The sequence below is a fragment of the Epinephelus lanceolatus genome, chromosome 10 (assembly GCF_041903045.1).
Source record: "Epinephelus lanceolatus isolate andai-2023 chromosome 10, ASM4190304v1, whole genome shotgun sequence".
Classification (NCBI taxonomy): domain Eukaryota; kingdom Metazoa; phylum Chordata; class Actinopteri; order Perciformes; family Serranidae; genus Epinephelus; species Epinephelus lanceolatus.
The window spans coordinates 27,093,658-27,113,442 of record NC_135743.1 but is presented as its reverse complement, the minus strand read 5'-3'; the positions used below and the strand labels follow the sequence as shown (position 1 = coordinate 27,113,442).

General features: G+C 40.2%; 1 protein-coding gene across 1 annotated transcript in view; it reads right to left on the bottom strand.

The window, feature by feature from the left end:
* Window positions 1-19,785, bottom strand: part of cdkal1 (CDK5 regulatory subunit associated protein 1-like 1) — a 288,180-nt gene that overhangs the window by 268,054 nt on the left and 341 nt on the right. The window contains exons 2-3 of the mRNA XM_033641067.2: window positions 17,351-17,514; window positions 15,673-15,785 (exon numbers count right to left, since the gene is read on the bottom strand). Of these exons, the coding sequence (XP_033496958.1) occupies window positions 15,673-15,785; window positions 17,351-17,508 (271 nt within the window). The 5' untranslated portion in view covers window positions 17,509-17,514. The remainder of the gene's footprint in view (window positions 1-15,672; window positions 15,786-17,350; window positions 17,515-19,785) is intronic.

The following is a 19,785-nucleotide window of genomic DNA, read 5'->3' as shown; positions in this document are numbered from 1 at the left end:
AAAAACTAAAGTAATGATCAAAGTTGCCACATTGAAATTCAAGGTGTGGTGATGGATTCACATCGTCAACTTATACATTGAGTAACATTACAAGTAAATGTTCCACCTTAAAAGTTGCCAGCAGTCAGCCAAGTAAATTATTTTTCTCAGACTTAAACTGCTGTGAGAGGCAGCAAAACATCCTTTCATTTTATAGTTAGAGTCAACTAATATATGTAAAACTCTCCACAGTATGAACAGTGGTTACATGAGCCTCAAAACCAGCCACAACTCAGCCCTGAGCAGAGTGACCGTCTGCTATTGACCAATCAAAAGACTACAGTGTTCACAGCTCCATCTTTTAGTACCAGATCTGTGTGCTAGGTACCCCAACAGAGGGGGGGACCAAAAATGGGGACAGTACGGAACAGTTCCATTGGTACCATCCACAACTTTTCAAGGTGGAAACTGAAAAAATAAGCGTACCAAACTGAACTGAACCATACTGTACTGCTTGGTGGAAACAGGGCTTTACTCTTCAGTTTCCTGTCGAAAAGGGTTGTCTGTATGGGAAGTACTGAGCATACTGGATAAATGAGACTCGAATTATACTACACAAGTTGTGTGAGAGTTTGTAAATGGATGTTTTGATATAGCTTTGCTGTTGTTAAATTCATTTGCCTAGTTTTTGGATTGTTTGTTCACCGAAAGCATGCAAGAAAAAGTTTTCCTCAAAAAGTCAACGTAAAGTGAAGTGAGATACTGATGCACAAATAGTCATTGGCAGGGTGGATCATCCTTTAACTTTTCTCTGTGTATATCTATAATGCCAATATGACCTCGGGATGAGAGAGGAGAGCAAGGTTGAATAAGAAGGAGCGCCTCAAATAAAGAAAGCACAAAAGAGTTAGAAATGTGAATGAATTTCAAGTGGCTGATTAAATGGAGAATGAATAAAAGTTTCTGTGCACACACACCCCTTCCAGCAAATTCAAGTTCAATTATTACTTGTCTACACCCTGACTTGCAGAGCAGACAGCAGACGTACTATTAGGTCTATAACCTGTGGATGACCACACTCACACACACACAGTTACTCATATTCATTCACAATTTCTCTCTGGTCAAGCAAGGTCCTGCAGATGCTTCCAGTCAAGTCATCTTTTCTGCTTGGTGATCAAGGTTACTTTGTCCGATGATGATTCAAATTAAACCCACTGCTCAAATCATCCGCGGCTTTTAAATCCACTTTATCTAATATCTGTGCTCTCACATGGAAATCTAGCACATAGCTGATTCATTTATATGTATGAAGGAGAGATCAGACAGAGACACATGTAGAATTAATTTATTACAAAAGGACAGAAGTGCACACACACCCAAGCACACTCACACACACACACACGCCGTCTTGTATTAAAATACTTGTGGGGACCCTTGAATTCTTTAAACTACCTAGTTATTGCTTTATTTCTTTGTTTAAATCTCTGACTGGTCCTCGCAAAACTAATAAATTCATACAAAACACAAACACTCATGCTCACACTTTTCTCTTTTCACTCACAGGTAGCCAGTGCTTTCATTTCAGCAGGTGGCCTCATATGAACATCCACACAAAACGATACAGGTCACCCCTGCTTTCCATTTCAGCGGGTGGTCAGCGAGTAATGGCACTGATGGCTGAACATTGGACACTCAGACAGAAAACAGGGGTTATCTTCCAAAACAACACAAAAAGGGCCAAAGGGAAGAGAGGGAGGGAGGAAAAACCTCAAAGGGGGCCTTGAAAAAGTCATTTACTACAAGTCCTTGAATGCCGAACTCTCAGTTTCTTTGCTTTTTATCCATATGTCACCCACACACTTTCTCCACCCACACCAACAGCCTGGCATGCCACGTTAATTACTAATGTCTTTCAAGCTTTCATTTCCTCTTCATGAGGGAAATTACATTTGTTTTCCTCGTTGAGTCAAGATGACAGGGAAAACAAAGAGGAGAGGACAAATTAAAAGTGAGAAAGACTAAAAAGTCTCTTTCAGCTTATAAAAGAAACAGACAAGCCAATTATTCAAAAACAGAGAAAGCAACAATGAGTTGTCAAATGTCAAAGAATATAGATCATCTTTCTTTGGTCTTTTTTAGCTCGACTGTCAAGGAGTCCGACACAATATCGCACTGTTTGTCCTCCAAGAGAGGAAAGCTAAGTGAGTCCCTGACATTACTCAACTGAACAAATGAAGACATAATAGTGTAAAAACATTGACATGTTGATATTTGGTGCTAAATTATGTGAATAAAACTCAAGTTGCCCCGTGGTGCCCTTAATTAACATGTTTGCTGGGTCTCATCTGTCACAGCAGTTTTCAAAGGAACTTTTTTTGCTAAATTTGAAGAACAAGTTGAAGAAGTGCTAAAAAATACAATTTATTTCACAGTTAACTGAGGCATAAGTTTACATTCACAACTATGATGTCACATATCTAACAAAAACAAGCAGATAAGACCAATGCTGAGAGACCGCATTTTCATCACCGTCACGATATGAACATGCAACACATCACAAAAGACTGCCAGAAATGCAATGAATAAGAAAAATAATTGTATTTACACCTGCCATCACAGTCCGAAATAAACACCAAAGCACCAAATGCAGTAGTTTTTCTGTCTGACAAGTAAATCTCAGAAGACTATCTGCCACACAGATGACAGGTGAATGTTCACACTAAAAATTAAAAAAAATAAATAATTAAATAAATAAATAAGCTCAGAGACTCCACAGCATTTTGGTGTCATGTACAGTAGGGCTGCTTCTGTCCTCTGCTGTCTGTGTGTGTCAGAGTTTGACACTCACACAAGAACAGGGACTTCATGGTGCCTTCAAGTGCACCTTGTAAACTCAGTAATCTATAGCCTATTGAACGGCCAAAAGAGGGAAGTTTTTTTTCTTATTTTCCTTTGAGAAATACATAGATCTGTCATTACTTCACTTTTCCTTTACAAGATAATTTTTAATAATTAGATGCTAAAATCATAATATCCCATTCATTTCTAAATTGGAAGAGTTTAAAAATTCAAATATGAAATTTTAATAAATTGTTATCGACTAACTCCACAATAATCTTGTACAACAGGTCCCCAAGTACCGCTGTCATCATTTTTTAATTTGTTTTATTGCACCATTTTTTTTTTAATCAAAACCTAAAGTTATACCCGATATGCATACATTGTGGGAAGAACATATACACATGCTCAAAAGAATTTATTTCATTTATCTATTCAGTGAATATAGGTTATTCAATGTCTAGGGTCTATGTTCGCAATGTAACTATGAAAGCAGAAAGGCAGAGCAACTGTATAGCTAATATGCACACTTCAATATTTGTAATTTATCCTAATATTGAAGTGTTATCGCACATCAGAGATTTTCCTCATAACATCTAGGCCTAGATAACACTGGTGATACTTTTCTTGCAGGCAACACATCCCATAAAAGGAAAAACACAATGCATTTCCCATTTGTTCCTACTGAAGACACATATCTTTACAGGCCGAGCACACATATGCAGGTGTTTCTAATTACTATGGCTGATTAGACCTCTTGCAAGGTTGAAGTTTGCTGGATTTGTGCATGCCCTGAGCAAAGTCCAAAGTACAAAGTCCTGAGCAGAGGTCCAATCAAGCAATGTGAGTAAAAACATCTGTGAAGGTGTACTAATGGTATGGAGGAGCTTTAGCATGCTTTCACTCTAAAAAAAGGCTTGATAATTTTGTAAAACAACTGGGCATAGCAGTTTTTAGCAACATTGTAGTTACTGGGGACTATTGTCAGCCACAGATTGTGTGCACTTTTGAGTATTCAAAGTAGCAAGAAATTTTGTGTGGGACTTGCTCTAAATTAGTGGGACACATCCAATTCTGTTGACAAGAAGTCTCAACTTTTAGGCATTCCAGTTGCCCAAGAAAACAAGAAAGCATTTGTATTATATGAACTGGCAAGACAGGGGCATTGAAGAGTGGGTGACATATTCACAACTGGGAGCTGCCCAACAAATCCACAGGCATGTCACGTTGCCCACTGAGCAGCTCACGTTGAGACGCTGGGGGTTAAATGCCTTGTTAAATGGCACCTGATGCAACATGTTGAAGGGTAGGGAAGGCATGACTTTATCTCCTACACAGTGTGGACATGCTGGTCTAAGATTTGAACTGTCAATCTGCAGACCACTGGCTTTAATTTTTTGGCCATTAGGCCATCTCTTCTGCCAGTATGTGTTGTCTCCCTGCTCTCATATAAGGCTCAACACTTTGGATGCGAGCAAAACCTGGCTTCACCCGTCATCCCCTCTCCAGACGCGCTCCTATCTTCCTTGTTTCCTAGTCCCTTTCTTCCTCAATCCCCTCCACCCCCGAATCCGTTCCCTTGGCTCTTTGCCTTATCCCATTACTCACATCCCCTCCATGATATTCCCATTATATCCCTTCAGGGTATTCCCGATCCCTGTGGAATGCAGGCGGTATTCCTGGGATAACAGGGGGTTGACTAGCTGGCTGGCTGGCTGGCTTCTGCTGGGAATAGGGAATATGCTTCCTTCCTCTTGAGAGAAGCAGCAAAGGAAACTCCTATCCAGCTTCTCCCTTCATTTATCTCTAGCTTTCTTCATCAGAGAAATGAAAGTGCGAATGAACAAATGGACAGCAGAGAGACTGGAGCAGTGATTCTTGCGTCCATTTTTCTTTCCCTCCTACCTTTCCTGCGTCTTTCTGGTTTGAGAAACAAGGCTGAGATATCACCGCCCTTTGGGGAATCAATTTGTTCTGTTTTTTGCTATTTCTCAGAGGAGCAGGGAGTGGTCTCTCTTTCAGTCAGCTGTAATTTTCCTTCCTTGCTCCTAAAGCTCACATATGGGAAGTGCTACTAGCAATAAGGGAGATCTTCCTATCCTTGGAGAAATGAGTGCCAGGGAAAAATAATCCTCGTTTCCCTCCTGCGGTCCCTTACAATCACAAGTAGGCATGTGGTGTAAGGCATCACTTTAACTATTTACTTATTTACTAAAGGCTCAATTAGTAATGTGGCTAAAAAGATACTAAAAAGGATGACACAAATAAATCCCTTAGACTGATTCTATAGTTTACGACTCCCATGATGTTTTTCTTTCTTTCTTTTTTTTTTTTTTTATAGCAATGGTTGTTCTCCTTAGGACGGTTTGTGATGCTGTCAAAATTCCTTTCCTTAGAGTAATCAATGGATTAGACTGACCACAGATCCTCCTTTCCTCAAGTTATCCCATTTTCCCTTTCCTCCTCTATCTGTTGTTCTCTCAAGGGAATCTTAAGGCACGAATGGCTGGGGTCCCTAATCCCATGGCCTCTGAATGGTTACTGGGTGCTGCCTACATGTGGGTCACCTTGTAGGATCATCAACACACACACACACACACACACACACACACACACACACACGACTTGGGATCACTCTAATCTTCTGGCCTCTAAATGGTTACACTTGACTGCCTAGACTCATGGGTCTATTTGTAGGGACCTTAGATGAATTCGAAGCCTTGGAAACTGTGTGTGTGCGTGCATGCGTACGTGTGTGCATGTGTGTGTGTGTGTGTGTGTGTGTTTGTGTGTGCACGTTTTTTGCAGAGATGGGAGAGGGCTTTCCCATTATCAGTTCAACAGTATTGCTCTGTCGAAGTGAAAGTAGAGTATTTTTTTGCTTTAACTTATAACGTAAATGTTGATTGCCCAATGTAATGGCTATAAAATAATGACACCATCTGCATTTAGACTGGTTCTCTATGAGCCTCACAGCACTATGCAATTCTGTCTGCCACCAGGTACGATCTCCCAGGAAAATGAAAGCTCAATTTACTGCACACAGGAAACGCATCAACTATTGTGCAACCAAAACAGGAAGAGGATAGCCTTTTGTTTTCCCCGGAAGCTAGCCTCAGTTACCAAAGAGTATCAGTGTAAGTTATTTGCCTGTTACCATCCCCAGTGGCGGAAATAGTGGAAGGTAAAACAACCAAAGTCACTGTGAAAAACAAAATGCGGTGTGTCTTGTGATGTTGGTTGTGGCTAGGCTCTGAGGATAACGGAAACTGTTACGGTTGTCTTTGCGACAGCGGCACCAACAATAATATCACTTGGAAACACTGGGGAAGGGGGGAGCTAAAAAGCTGTCTATTTCCAATTCAAAGCCACACAGACATAAACACAACAATTATCAGCCCTGTGCAACAGTATAGGATTAGATTCAGATTGTTAGCTCTGAATGGACCACAGGTGACTTTTAAATGTGTCAAGTTTGTAAAAAAAAAAAAAGTAGAGTGAATTTCTGGCACATAGCTTTTATTTTAAAGTGCCATTTCCTGCTGTAGAGTGAGTGACTATTGGAGAGCTACTTGACATAGACAGCAAACTAGATCGACAGTGTGGCCAAACACAAGTATGATGCTGAATATATTTAACTGTGTGGATCTTGAACTAATGACGAAGGAGAAATCTGGACCAGTGTGTGCTCAGTAGTGTAGTGAGATAGTAAAACACAAATGTCATTCAGTAGTTGTTTTGTGACTGCAAAATCCCCATACATAAAGACACCTGTTTTGCCAAATGACAACTTCAATATTCAAAATTGTCTAACCCTCATGTCGCCATACTACTATTTACATATCCATATTTACATATTAACTGCCTGTCTACCTGTCAAATGTTTGCTCTGACCTTGAGGGTATTACATTCAATATATTCAATTCAAGCATACATGCAGTGATGAAAATGTCTGTTTCTCGTCCCATGTTTATTCAGTTTCTAGTAATTGTTATATTTTTCTTGCTACTATGTCACGTGATTCATATATGTATCAACGGATGGCAACTACCAGTCCTGATTTGCTTAACCTCCTTTTATCTTTTCCTTGCGTCTCCCCTGTCGTATCTCATTCTATAATCCACTCCCCCTCTTGTCTCTTTACCTTTCTCCGCTCTGCTATTCCTCCATCTATCCACCTCTCCATTTCTGCAGATTTGCCAGAGACTAGTTGTTTTTTTCCTGGCAGCATGTCGCCCTCCCTGTTCGCCTCCCTTTTTCCAACCGTCACTTCGGCTGATTTTGGCTTCAAGTGCATCTGTATCTCTCGGCTGTACCCTTCATCCCAGCACCCTCCTCCCTTCCCCGCTGACTCTTCCTCTCGTATTTCCTTACATCGCTTTCCCTGTTCACTCTTTTTCACCCCTTTCCCTTCTCTCAATCAGCAAAGTGGGACTGTCTGACACACATAGTTGCGAGATAGTGGATAGACAGAGCGAGCATGCAGAGTCTTTCTCACACGCGTACGCAGACCAGGCGATATGTGTAATCTTGCAGAGTGACGGCTGTCGAAAAACTGAACTGTCGCTCACACACCTTCCCTATACAATATCTATTCCCACTACGTCTGCAACTGTGTGTGAGAAGAGTAACTGTGTGTGTGAGCTGGATGTCTGCGCTAACGTGAGTGTGTGTGTGTGTATATATATGAGAGGTGGAGTCAGAGAGAACATTGTAAGTTTTCATTGGCTTTAACATTGCGGCGTGTAATGTTGCGTAGCACACAGTCAGCCAATCAGAAGGTCCTCACACACTCCGTTTTATGAATGAGACGGCATGTATGCGAGGTACACTCACACTCGGAGTGAGAATACTCTACAGTGATGTAATACAATCACACAGAGCAGTAGAAGCGCTTGTAACTCAAACGCAGTGTGAGCTGGATCAGAACAGTTCAACTATGTTTCAACCTAAATTTCTAAATATTAATAACAAATATGCTGGAAAATGTTTGTAAAATTGGACAAAATGAAGGAAATTAATTGCCTGTAAATGTCCCACACTCTTTATAACAGTAAAATGCCAGTAAGTTTATATCAAAGTTATAAATATGCTGAATGATTTTCTTTCCTGCCATGTATACATCAGCAAGTGCTTCATTTCAAACAGACACAAAATGCATATAGTGATGAAACCGTTAACCAGCCAATAACGCATTTTACTATAATCATAATTTCAAAGCAATTCATTATCTAAAAACGGCCCAATAAAAATCAGACTGTATGCGACACCTCAGGCAATTTCTATCCACAGCAACACCTGTAATACTTGCTGATCAATAAAGCCCTCATATCACTTTATCAAAACAGCTCACACCCTCTCTGAAACCCATATCCTCCAACCGTCTGTATCCAAACCAGGAACTGAAAACGCCTCATTTGGCTGACATTGTGTGCTGGGGAGTAATTTTGCCTAACCGGTATGTAAAATCATAACTGAAGTGCTGTGTGTGTGTGTGTGGCTGGCTGGCTGGCAGAGAGGACACTGGGAGGGGAGGGGAGCAGCCAAAAACAATCAAAATATCCTGGTGTGACTTTCCATGAAGGGTGTGCGAGTGAGAGTGAGAGTGTGTGTGTGTGTTAATGTGCGCGTGGGTGTGCATGCGCGTGTGTGCAGGCCCATATGTGAGTATACACGCCTTTCTATGAAGTCACTTTTTGGCAGATTGCTCTGCTGCTCAATGTGGTTCATTTGTGTACTATCATGGGTGAACAGTGCCCTCTTTGGTTGTACGGAAGAACAGCAACTCGAGCCAGGCTGAACAAGTGCAGGCAGTCGAAGGAGAGTGGAGACAATGAAAACAGAGAGAGGTGACACAGGTTGTTGTTTCACTTAAGTTAAATTAAACAAGACAAAAATTCAGGGGAGTAAGAGCAGACATTTTCCTCTCAGATTGGTCAGAATTACAAAATATATAATATTTAAAATGTTCTATGACTTAATAAATGTAGCCTTCTTGCTGCACTGGTGAGCACCCAGTGAATTAACATTTGAGGGAATAAAATACCTACATATTTTATTGAAAAATTACTGTATGCACATGCCAAGATGCTCTCCAGTCACCAGTCTTTTTAACATGCATCCGCTTTATATTCAATCTTAATCACCAAGGCTCTTGTTATGTAAAAGTCTACATGACATCATACAGTATTACATTATATTGATTTCAGGTTAATAACAGTGTTAACAAAGAGCAGGCTTCATTGTATTAACATCATCACATAAGATCCTGTGTTGCCTTCAGGGGCTGAAAGTTACAACTTTTGAAACTGTGAATGAGAATACAGAGTGTGTTTTTTCAGAAGTATGACCTCATCCTGATATTGCAGAGAAGCACTCTTTCAACTTCCAATGAGCAAAGGCTGCCACCTAGAGGCCTACACAGGAACTGCTACTACGCCTCACACCAGGTGATGTCATAGTTTGAGAAAGAAAGAAAGAGTTAGAAGGAGACGAAAGAGGGACAGGGGAGGGCAGGGGGTGTGAAAGAGAGAAAACAGGCAGGAAAGATGAGAGAGAGGGAGGGAGAGAGGGTGATGTCATGTTTTCAGAGAAGTGGAAGCTGTCTTTGTCCAAACTCTCTTCATTAAACTCTGCGGATCGACACTGCGGATATGTGCGACAGACACTACAGATATATCGTCATATGAAAGGCATAACATTCCGACTCACAAATAATACCTGCTCGAATTCCTCACGTTCAGTCTGGCCCAAGACCAGACACCACATCCTTCAGAAGCCCAATTCAGTCCTTGTCATTCCAGACTATTCCACTCTCTCCGATGCTCTCCCAACAATTTCATGCCATTCAAGACAATTGCATTGCATTCCATTCTATACCAATCAAAACAATCACCGACTCTCCTGAGTGTAATCTCCCCTGATTCTGGCCATGACAGGCAATTTCTCCTTCCAACAATCTCACAGTGAAAAACAATGTGTAAAAACACACACGCTCAAAGAAGGAAAGGGGGAGATAGAAAGACAAAGTGATGCAGGAGGAGAGACAGAAGAGACAAAGATGCAAAAAAACAGAAAGAACAGATAAAAAGCGTAGAAGAGGGAGATAGAAACCAAACTAATCCTTTGGCTTTAACAGTGAGACACTGACCTTTAAAGTACTTTGTTGAGAGGGGAGTGTGTGAGAGAGAGACAGAGACAACAAGGCTGAAGGAGAGGGAGAGACGGGGCGAATATTCTGAGGCTTCAAATGTGAAGAGTATAGGCATCTCAGCTACGTAGTGGGATAAAACCATATCAACTGAAGTGGTAAATAACAAGAGGACTGTGCTTTTGCTAAGCTGTTACCTGAAGGACACACGCAGACACACGCAGACACACAAACAGACAAGCTACTAATAAAACATGTATGCTTGTGAAGGCGCTTCATTAGTAAACATTTACCGAGCCATAACTTTAACCTGTGTTAGCAGTGATCATGTTGTTCTAACTGTGGTAAGCTCACAACCTGGATACAACCAAGTGTGAAGAGCAATACACACACACACACACACACACACACACACACAGATAGACACAGACTGCAGCACCTCGTCAGAGCAGTGCATGCAAAGACAACCTGAGGGTCATTAAAAACTAATGAACTGGTGACCCATTTTTCTTTTGACCCATCACCTTTTCGTTTTAGTGTCTTGAGGAATGATGGCTGCCAAAGACGCCCAAACAGAACACACTTATTTGTTGTAAATTTCTTATTAAATTGTAGATAACGGTGAGAGGAACGACTTTTCTATGAGCACAGATATTCATACCACTATTTGGGAGTACTTCTACTGAGCTGAAAGGTAATGGAATTAAACTGCAGTAATATTATCTGAACACTGGAACCAGGCTCTCTGCGTGGTCACTGCACGGCCCTACTTTAAGGAGAAGAAAAGGACACAAAAACAAACCTAATCCAGAGATAAGAAAAATTCAATATCCATAACAGCATGTTTTAACCTTATTACCTCAGAGTGGATTCCATTACACCAACTTGAAATGTGTCTTTATCTGCTGAGGACCTTCAGACAACCCAAGAAGCCGCAGTACTGTAATCATATTCTGACACAGGCAGATATTTCTCATACAGACATCACGGTGGGAATACAAAACAACTCTGTAACTATAAACAGGTATTCGCTACACTCACTTCCTGTGAGACAATTACTACTGCTACACTGAATGACATTATAGAAACAGATATAGTGTAAGACAATTAGCACACTGAATATCAAGCTTTAACACAGGCTCTGCTCTAGTGTCAAGTGACACAGGTTGTATCTAGGGGTGTAAGAAAATATCAATACACCTGAGTATCGCGACATTATGTTTTGTGACACTGCACTGATTCTCAAAAACAGTGTCAGTTTTTAATTAATGGTTTACACACAAAGATTCCTAGCAGTGGTTTATTTTGTGTTGTGTTCAAATCCCTGAATGCCACAGAGCAGTGTTAAAATCTATCTTAGCCTTATGACTCGAAACCCAGGAAACAACATATCGCTAACGTGTTACAGGGATTGTGACAAATATAAATGCAGGTGACTCTTCCACTCCAGCATAACAGCATATCGCTGGTGTTTTACAGGGACAGTGATAAATATAAATGCAGATCCCACTGTTCTGACTCCGTAAAAAGTGAGCTTTTTTGACTCAGATTTTATGCATATGGTGGTGTGTCTTAAAATCCAATCAAAAAACACTGCAATATATTGCCTGGCGTATGGTATAACAATATATAGGATCGTAATCCCTGTATCGTGATGCCTATACTTTTGCCATCTTGCCGATACGCAGCCCTGGTTTGGATGTGTATGCCCTCGCTCAAGGGACAGAGAGAGTGCTTAAAACAAAGAAAGGTGAAAAAGATAAAGAGATCAAGGGTCTAAACTACCAGATGAGGGGGAAACCATTGGCCTGTGTTCATGAGTAAATTGTGTTTCGTGTGTGTGTGTGTGTGTGTGTGTGTGTGTGTGAGCGAGAGAGTGAGAGAGTACATCTGCATTTTTGAAGTGTGTGATTAATGTCCCTCTATGGCTGTGGAGACCCCATGGTGAGAGAAACGCCCGAGGGGTTAATATTAACTCTCTCTTCTTCTGTGTGTGTGTGTGTGTGTGTGTGTGTCTCCCTCATACACACACAGATGAGAAGAGCTAGTGCACAAAGAAAGACACATAATGCAATACAAACACTCACTCTGCACACATGTAGGCACTAAACAACTAATCACACGTAACTTGGCAAAAGAACTTTGTGTTCTTCATTACACACATGGGATCACACACACGCACGCAAACACAGGGAAACTGTTTGACTATCTTAAGATAATTTTCAACTGACAACCCAACACAGACGTGCAGAAATAACATAGATCATCTGTCTTTGTCACACCCTGCTTTGTCTGTGTCAGTCTCTCTCACCTGTGCACATGCGCACACACACACACACACACACACACACACAGTTAATGCAGCATGAAAGACCTCTGGTAATCTAGGCTATAATATGTCTGGCCTCTATGCAAAAGACATGCAAACTTAAGATGAAGGGTAGCACTAAAGTTCAAGTCATTTTTTTTCCAACAATCTGAGACCTGTCAACAATGATGCATTTTCAGACGCATAAATCTGTCAGGACAAAACGTTTAAACTCCTGATGACCTAAAAATGATAGAGAACATCTCCTAACCAAGGCAAAGTAGTAATTTAACTCAGACCAGTGTGTCTCTCTCTTCCTTACCAAGTTGTTTTTGCCTAACAAAGTGTTAACCATAGCAATGTCAGGTTATAGAGCAGATTTATTTTCCAATCAGTTACTGCTAATGGTTTCGGAAGGCACAGGCAAATGACGGCGCCCTGCATCAGATCAGAAAATATATTTTGCCGTTTAACTTGAAGGACTTGTTGTATTTTAAATATCATTATCCCTTTGATAAAACAATGTTAATATCTGTAATAACACACATTGACTGCTGTGATGACTTAATTAAGGGAGCAGATTCTCCTTTTTCAATATTTACAGTACAGGCCAAAAGTTTGGACACACCTTCTCATTCAATGCGTTTTCTTTATTTTCATGACTATTTACATTGTAGATTCTCACTGAAGGCATCAAAACTATGAATGAACACATGTGGAGTTATGTACTTAACAAAAAAAGGTGAAATAACTGAAAACATGTTTTATATTCTAGTTTCTTCAAAATAGCCACCCTTTGCTCTGATTACTGCTTTGCACACTCTTGGCATTCTCTCCATGAGCTTCAAGAGGTAGTCACCTGAAATGGTTTTCCAACAGTCTTGAAGGAGTTCCCAGAGGTGTTTAGCACTTGTTGGCCCCTTTGCCTTCACTCTGCGGTCCAGCTCACCCCAAACCATCTCGATTGGGTTCAGGTCCGGTGACTGTGGAGGCCAGGTCATCTGCCGCAGCACTCCATCACTCTCCTTCTTGGTCAAATAGCCCTTACACACCCTGGAGGTGTGTTTGGGGTCATTGTCCTGTTGAAAATAAATGATCGTCCAACTAAACGCAAACCGGATGGGATGGCATGTCGCTGCAGGATGCTGTGGTAGCCATGCTGGTTCAGTGTGCCTTCAATTTTGAATAAATCCCCAACAGTGTCACCAGCAAAACACCCCCACACCATCACACCTCCTCCTCCATGCTTCACAGTGGGAACCAGGCATGTGGAATCCATCCGTTCACCTTTTCTGCGTCTCACAAAGACACGGCGATTGGAACCAAAGATCTCAAATTTGGACTCATCAGACCAAAGCACAGATTTCCACTGGTCTAATGTCCATTCCTTGTGTTTCTTGGCCCAAACAAATCTCTTCTGCTTGTTGCCTCTCCTTAGCAGTGGTTTCCTAGCAGCTATTTGACCATGAAGGCCTGATTGGCGCAGTCTCCTCTTAACAGTTGTTCTAGAGATGGGTCTGCTGCTAGAACTCTGTGTGGCATTCATCTGATCTCTGATCTGAGCTGCTGTTAACTTGCCATTTCTGAGGCTGGTGACTCGGATGAACTTATCCTCAGAAGCAGAGGTGACTCTTGGTCTTCCTTTCCTGGGTCGGTCCTCATGTGTGCCAGTTTGGTTGTAGCGCTTGATGGTTTTTGCGACTCCACTTGGGGACACATTTAAAGTTTTTCCAATTTTCCGGACTGACTGACCTTCATTTCTTAAAGTAATGATGGCCACTCGTTTTTCTTTAGTTAGCTGATTGGTTCTTGCCATAATATGAATTTTAACAGTTGTCCAATAGGGCTGTCGGCTGTGTATTAACCTGACTTCTGCACAACACAACTGATGGTCCCAACCCCATTGATAAAGCAAGAAATTCCACTAATTAACCCTGATAAGGCACACCTGTGAAGTGGAAACCATTTCAGGTGACTACCTCTTGAAGCTCATGGAGAGAATGCCAAGAGTGTGCAAAGCAGTAATCAGAGCAAAGGGTAGCTATTTTGAAGAAACTAGAATATAAAACATGTTTTCAGTTATTTCACCTTTTTATGTTAAGTACATAACTCCACATGTGTTCATTCATAGTTTTGATGCCTTCAGTGAGAATCTACAATGTAAATAGTCATGAAAATAAAGAAAACGCATTGAATGAGAAGGTGTGTCCAAACTTTTGGCCTGTACTGTACATAGAACTGTTTCCACTAGATTCAACAATGTGACAATCAGTGTTTCCATAAAGGCTTAAAACATCCATCTCCTGAAGTAAAAACAACAAAGATTCTTGAATATGTGAAATAACAACTCCGTTACACTATCTGACAAACACCAACACGTTTTGGCACAGGGCCTTCACCAGGCTTTACAGAATGGATGAAAGAACAGCCTACTGTATATTTACACACACTACAAGAAGGCTTTGGCTTGGTTCTTGAATAGAGAGCAGACTCTACCAGTAAGTCTGCAAGTGTTGCCAAGTGGAATTTTCACATTTGGTCCTTTGTTACTTGAGGACCTAGTTGGCTGCACTCTTCCTTCCTGTTGCTATGTGTCAGCTAAACCCCACTGGTGAAAACTAGATGCACACTGGTACCGCATCAACGTAAAAAAAAAAAAAAAGCCTCATGAATGACCGTATAAGTTCACTTATCAGATACCAGCAAATGTATTTGTACTCTGCACTGTGAAAGCCAAAGGCGCTTGATGATGTAACAAAGGTTTTTCAGCTTCACCAAACAGTTTTGCAGGAAAAAAAGCCAGGCACCTACTTAAGTCATATTCTGCTTAATGTGTCTAGTTGAAAAGTAAGATGTAAAAGATGCTTGTCAGCTTTATGTGTTAGCCAGCCATGGTGGCATGCAGTCACACTATAGTCTATTGTTGTTCCCAACTGTATCAGTGTCTCAACTGCACCATATCATCAATCCTCTCAGGTAAGACTGGTTCTCAGTGGACCTCTTGAACCTTTCCTCTCAAGTATGGGATAAATTCCTCCTAGTTTATAAGGATTGGATTTCAAACATCATCCACACCCTCACATTAAGTATTTTTAACCAAACTCATTTGTTTGGTTGAGTTTGTTGAGGGCAGCACACAGCCTAAAGCTCAATTCAACGTCTCCCACTGGAATAACACACAAGATATAGCTTACTTATAAAGCAAGACTGCCCCCTTGTGTTTAATAGTAATAATAACATCTGATACAAAAAAGATTTAATACAAAATGACTACACAATTCTACCATTTAAGCTGTTCCCTCATTTACTTACCTTCAGTCCATCAGTCTGAAGGTAAGTAAATGAGGGAACAGCTGACCTCCTTATTATAAACCACCACAATTAAATCTCTTACCTGTCATCTTGTATCCACTGGCAGCTAGCTGTCCGGCCATGTACTCTCCATCTGAGTTGTTATGACTGCAGCCCCACGTTTTCATCCAGATTTTTTGGGTGCCAGGGATCACACTGAAAATGAACAAAAATCAAATGTGTTCTTATTGAGATTAAAACAAAAAAAATAAAATCTAAAGCTAATGCTGTTTTATGAATCTGCTACAAAACAGTGACCAAAAGATCAACTTTAGACTGAGACTGAGACTGAGACTGAGACCGCCTCCATGCAGGCTCTGGAGTGATCCGTTTGTAATATGAATGCAAAGCAGACAAATCACAGGATTTTGTGATAGTGGTTGTGACCTTTTTTTTCACATTTGGGATTTTCCCTGAAAAGTAAAAATAATCTAAAATAGTTTGTCTAAAATTTTAATAAAATAAAATAATTTGAACTCTGTAATATTACTTTGAGAAGCCTCTTGTGTCCTGTTTTTACTTTTCCATCATTATTAATGACATGTGAGGTCCAGTGGTCACAATCTGTTCTTTCTTCATGAGATCTTAGTGTCACTAAAGAAGTTAAATATAAACAAGCAGCAGTAAAACACTGTATAACTTGCTGACTCTCACAGATTCCCCCAACAGATCCATGTAGGGCTGATGATACAAGATGGTAGTCACCATAACTGCCCAATGAATGAGCTACCTGTCAGCCCTTATGACTTTGTATTTACATATCCTGGTACATAACTGTGTGCGCATGAAAACTGACCACAACTAAAAGTCAACACTACTATCATTTTTTCCTTGGTCCAGACCAAGTGTATCAAACTACACTTGTAAAAGAAAAGTTACTGTCCTTCTTTTCCACATTAAAAAAATTCATTAAGGAGCTGTATACGATATTCAAAGCCTCAATAAAGCAGCAAACAACTATTTGATATGTTAAGATATAGTCAAGTAATGGCGTCCCAAGCAGGGAATGTGAGCTTCTCTGTGATCTGCTGTGGTAGATGGTCCGGCCACACGTGCATATTAGTGCATGTGAGTCTGTGCGTGTATCCCATTGACCAGCTAATCGCCATTGCTCTGCACTGTGCTCCTATTATGGTTAACACTTATAACCGCATCCTGACACACTGTGACAGAAAGGCATCGCAGCACAAGCTTAACAAGCACCCACCAGGTCACCCCCTCAATAACAGGGTTAGCTCTGTCAGCACTATTGCAACTGTTAGCACTGTTTGCACTTTTAGCTGCTAGCCTCCTGTTCAGCCATCTCAATGTTTAGAGCCATGCGCAGGCAAACCTGGCACGGGTTCTGTATCATAGATATGTTCTGAATGTTGTACACAAGTTCTGCAGTGCTTTACTTTTATACTTCTCTGACTAAACTGACATATTCAGTGTTAATAAGGAATTATCAAAATATTATAGTCACATATCCCGCACATGTATCACAATCCATTTGATTAACTGAAAATGTTGATGTGAATACAGACTGGTTATAAAAGCTGCAGTTATTTGGACTCTGCAGGGTAGATTTATTGTTTGTTTTACAACTTCTAGATGACTAACAGGGAATAAAGCATTTACTTGCCCACCATCGGCCTAAAACACACTGTGTGCTAGCAATATCCCAATAAACTCACTCACGTGCTGAACTACTGTACCACTATATCAAACATTTGACATACCTGTCAGCTTGGAGCTCCTCATGGCTCAGAAGCTCTTTTTTCTTCCTGGACCTTGGTATGATACTCTTTCTGGCAGACTGTCTCTCGTGAGGAGTGGGGTCACTAGAGGACACCATGTCCTCGATGTCTTCAATCAGAGAGTCACAGGCGGACGGCATGATGGTCTGAAAAACAGACAGAGCCTTGGTCAACACAGCATTATTATAAGGACTGTCTCACATATAGTGCAGACCTGTCAGTGGTAGACCCCGGATGGTGAAAATTATTTATGATGGCATGATCATTTTTCCCTGTTACTACATAAATCACAGTAATGTAATAAAATAGAATAAAAAATAAAAAACAAATGGGAAAATAGTTAACTACATTGAAAAACTGTCATTCCATTGATTATCTCTTCGTTTATGTCAAAACTTTGGGCAACGGGATAAGATAATGTATGACATGATGGTGCCATTGAACTGCTGAAAGCAAGCATGAATGTTGAAAAGCTTCAGACTAACTAGGAGCAGGAAAGGCAATTTGTACAGAAAACATTTTGACATGTCACATTAATAATGACTGAATTCCATTAAGCTGTTTTGATTTCAGGTTCCTGTTATTGTGCATGCTTCCTCACTGTTAACTCTCACTGGGACACTAAAATAGAACAGAGCTATCATTAGTGGCCTCTGCTTTTCCTACTATGACAAGTCAAAACGTCTGTTGTGAGAAAGGTAAATTAAATGAAAAGATGTTACATCACCACAGCAGGTTGGCATAGTACAAATAACGATTATTTATGTGTATAATTATTAGTTGGTTGATTATTTTGTGGGTTAATTAATAAGTTATTTGGCTAATAAAACATCAGAGCACAGTGAAAAATGGCCATCAGTGTTTCTTGATAACCAAGGTAATGTCATCAAGTGCTCTGTTTTGTCTGACCACCAGTCCAAAGCCCAAAGATATTTACTGGAGGTTACCTATACGCAAAGAAGAAGTACAAATTTTCACATCTGAGAAGCTGAAAACATTGAATTTTGTTGCATTTTCTGCTTGAAAAAACACTGAAATGATTATCATTAATTTCTATTGATTGTTGCAACTCCATACTACACTTTAGACAAACTAAAGGCATAAGAGAATTTATTGTCATTGTAAAAAAAACAACGAAACTTTGTTGGTGACTGTCAGTCCAGCAGCAATAAGGAGGATAAGGATAAAAACTAGAACTATAATAAAAAAAAACAGAACTATAATAAAAAACTAAGAGTATAAAGTGTAAACAAATGTAAACACAGTGAAACAACACACAGGTATGAACAAATTATGGTTGAATCCCAGAGTGGGTTATCTACAATATATAAATTCAATATTTTTTGATAATAAGGGGACACTTACGATACAGTAACCTGGCATAATTCAAACTTATGACTAAAACTGAGATGCACAATGATAGTTTTTTGGTAAAATGCTGCCTCCTTATGATGTTTTGTAGAGGTTCCTGGTGGTAGTCATGCTGATAATGCCAGAGCCTGATGCCTCCAGATATATAATGCAATATTTGGCCATATGTTTGGATTTAGACTTCTGGTGTTGCTGCTTATGATTTCATTATGGTAATGTCAGAATAATTTTGTCAAGAGGGGCATGTTAAATCTACGTGACATTCCATTTTTAAAATCCTACCGAAACTAAAGAGAATACATTACCTACAAGAACAATGAAAATGAAATAATTATCAGAGCAGAGCACCTGTGGCCACTGACACACCTGAGTTAATTAGTCCATCCAATTTACAGAGACAGCTAAACTTCTTACTAACAGAAATTTTGTCATTAGGACCAATTTTAGCAAGTTAAGAGGCTTTAAGCTCATCTTTTCAATCGGCCCCCTGTTTTAGTTGGCGCTCTGTCATTGTTCTAGCTTTCTTTACAGTATAAAAATATGTTTCATCATTCAGCTGAATTCATCTTTTATTGAAAATAACGTTACACCACACAAACTGATGAAGCTAGTGACAGCCGGGGATAGCTAGCTACATAAGCAGGTCAACATCCCAGCTGCTGAGACGATTCATTTATAAAGTTTATAGGCATTCATTTATTTTACAAGACTTACGTTGACATAGCGAAAACATAACCAGTGAAAACCACTTAAATATAGCAATTCCATTACTTAGTTTGACGTATAAACTTAATTTTGCTGTCTAACTAGTAAGTTAGCTAGTGTTCCCCAATAACCTCCTGTCTTATACGCTGCTGCTGTTGACATTAAATGAGATAGATATCTACATAATTATTAGTAACACTGTCGTTAATCATGTGTCTTATCTGTTAATTAAATAACAGCTACAGTAACGTTACAGTAAACTATCGTTAACGTTACCCACCTGATGTAGGTCTGTATTTTCACCAGGTTTTTACCTAAACCGCATGCACACGCTAGGTGAT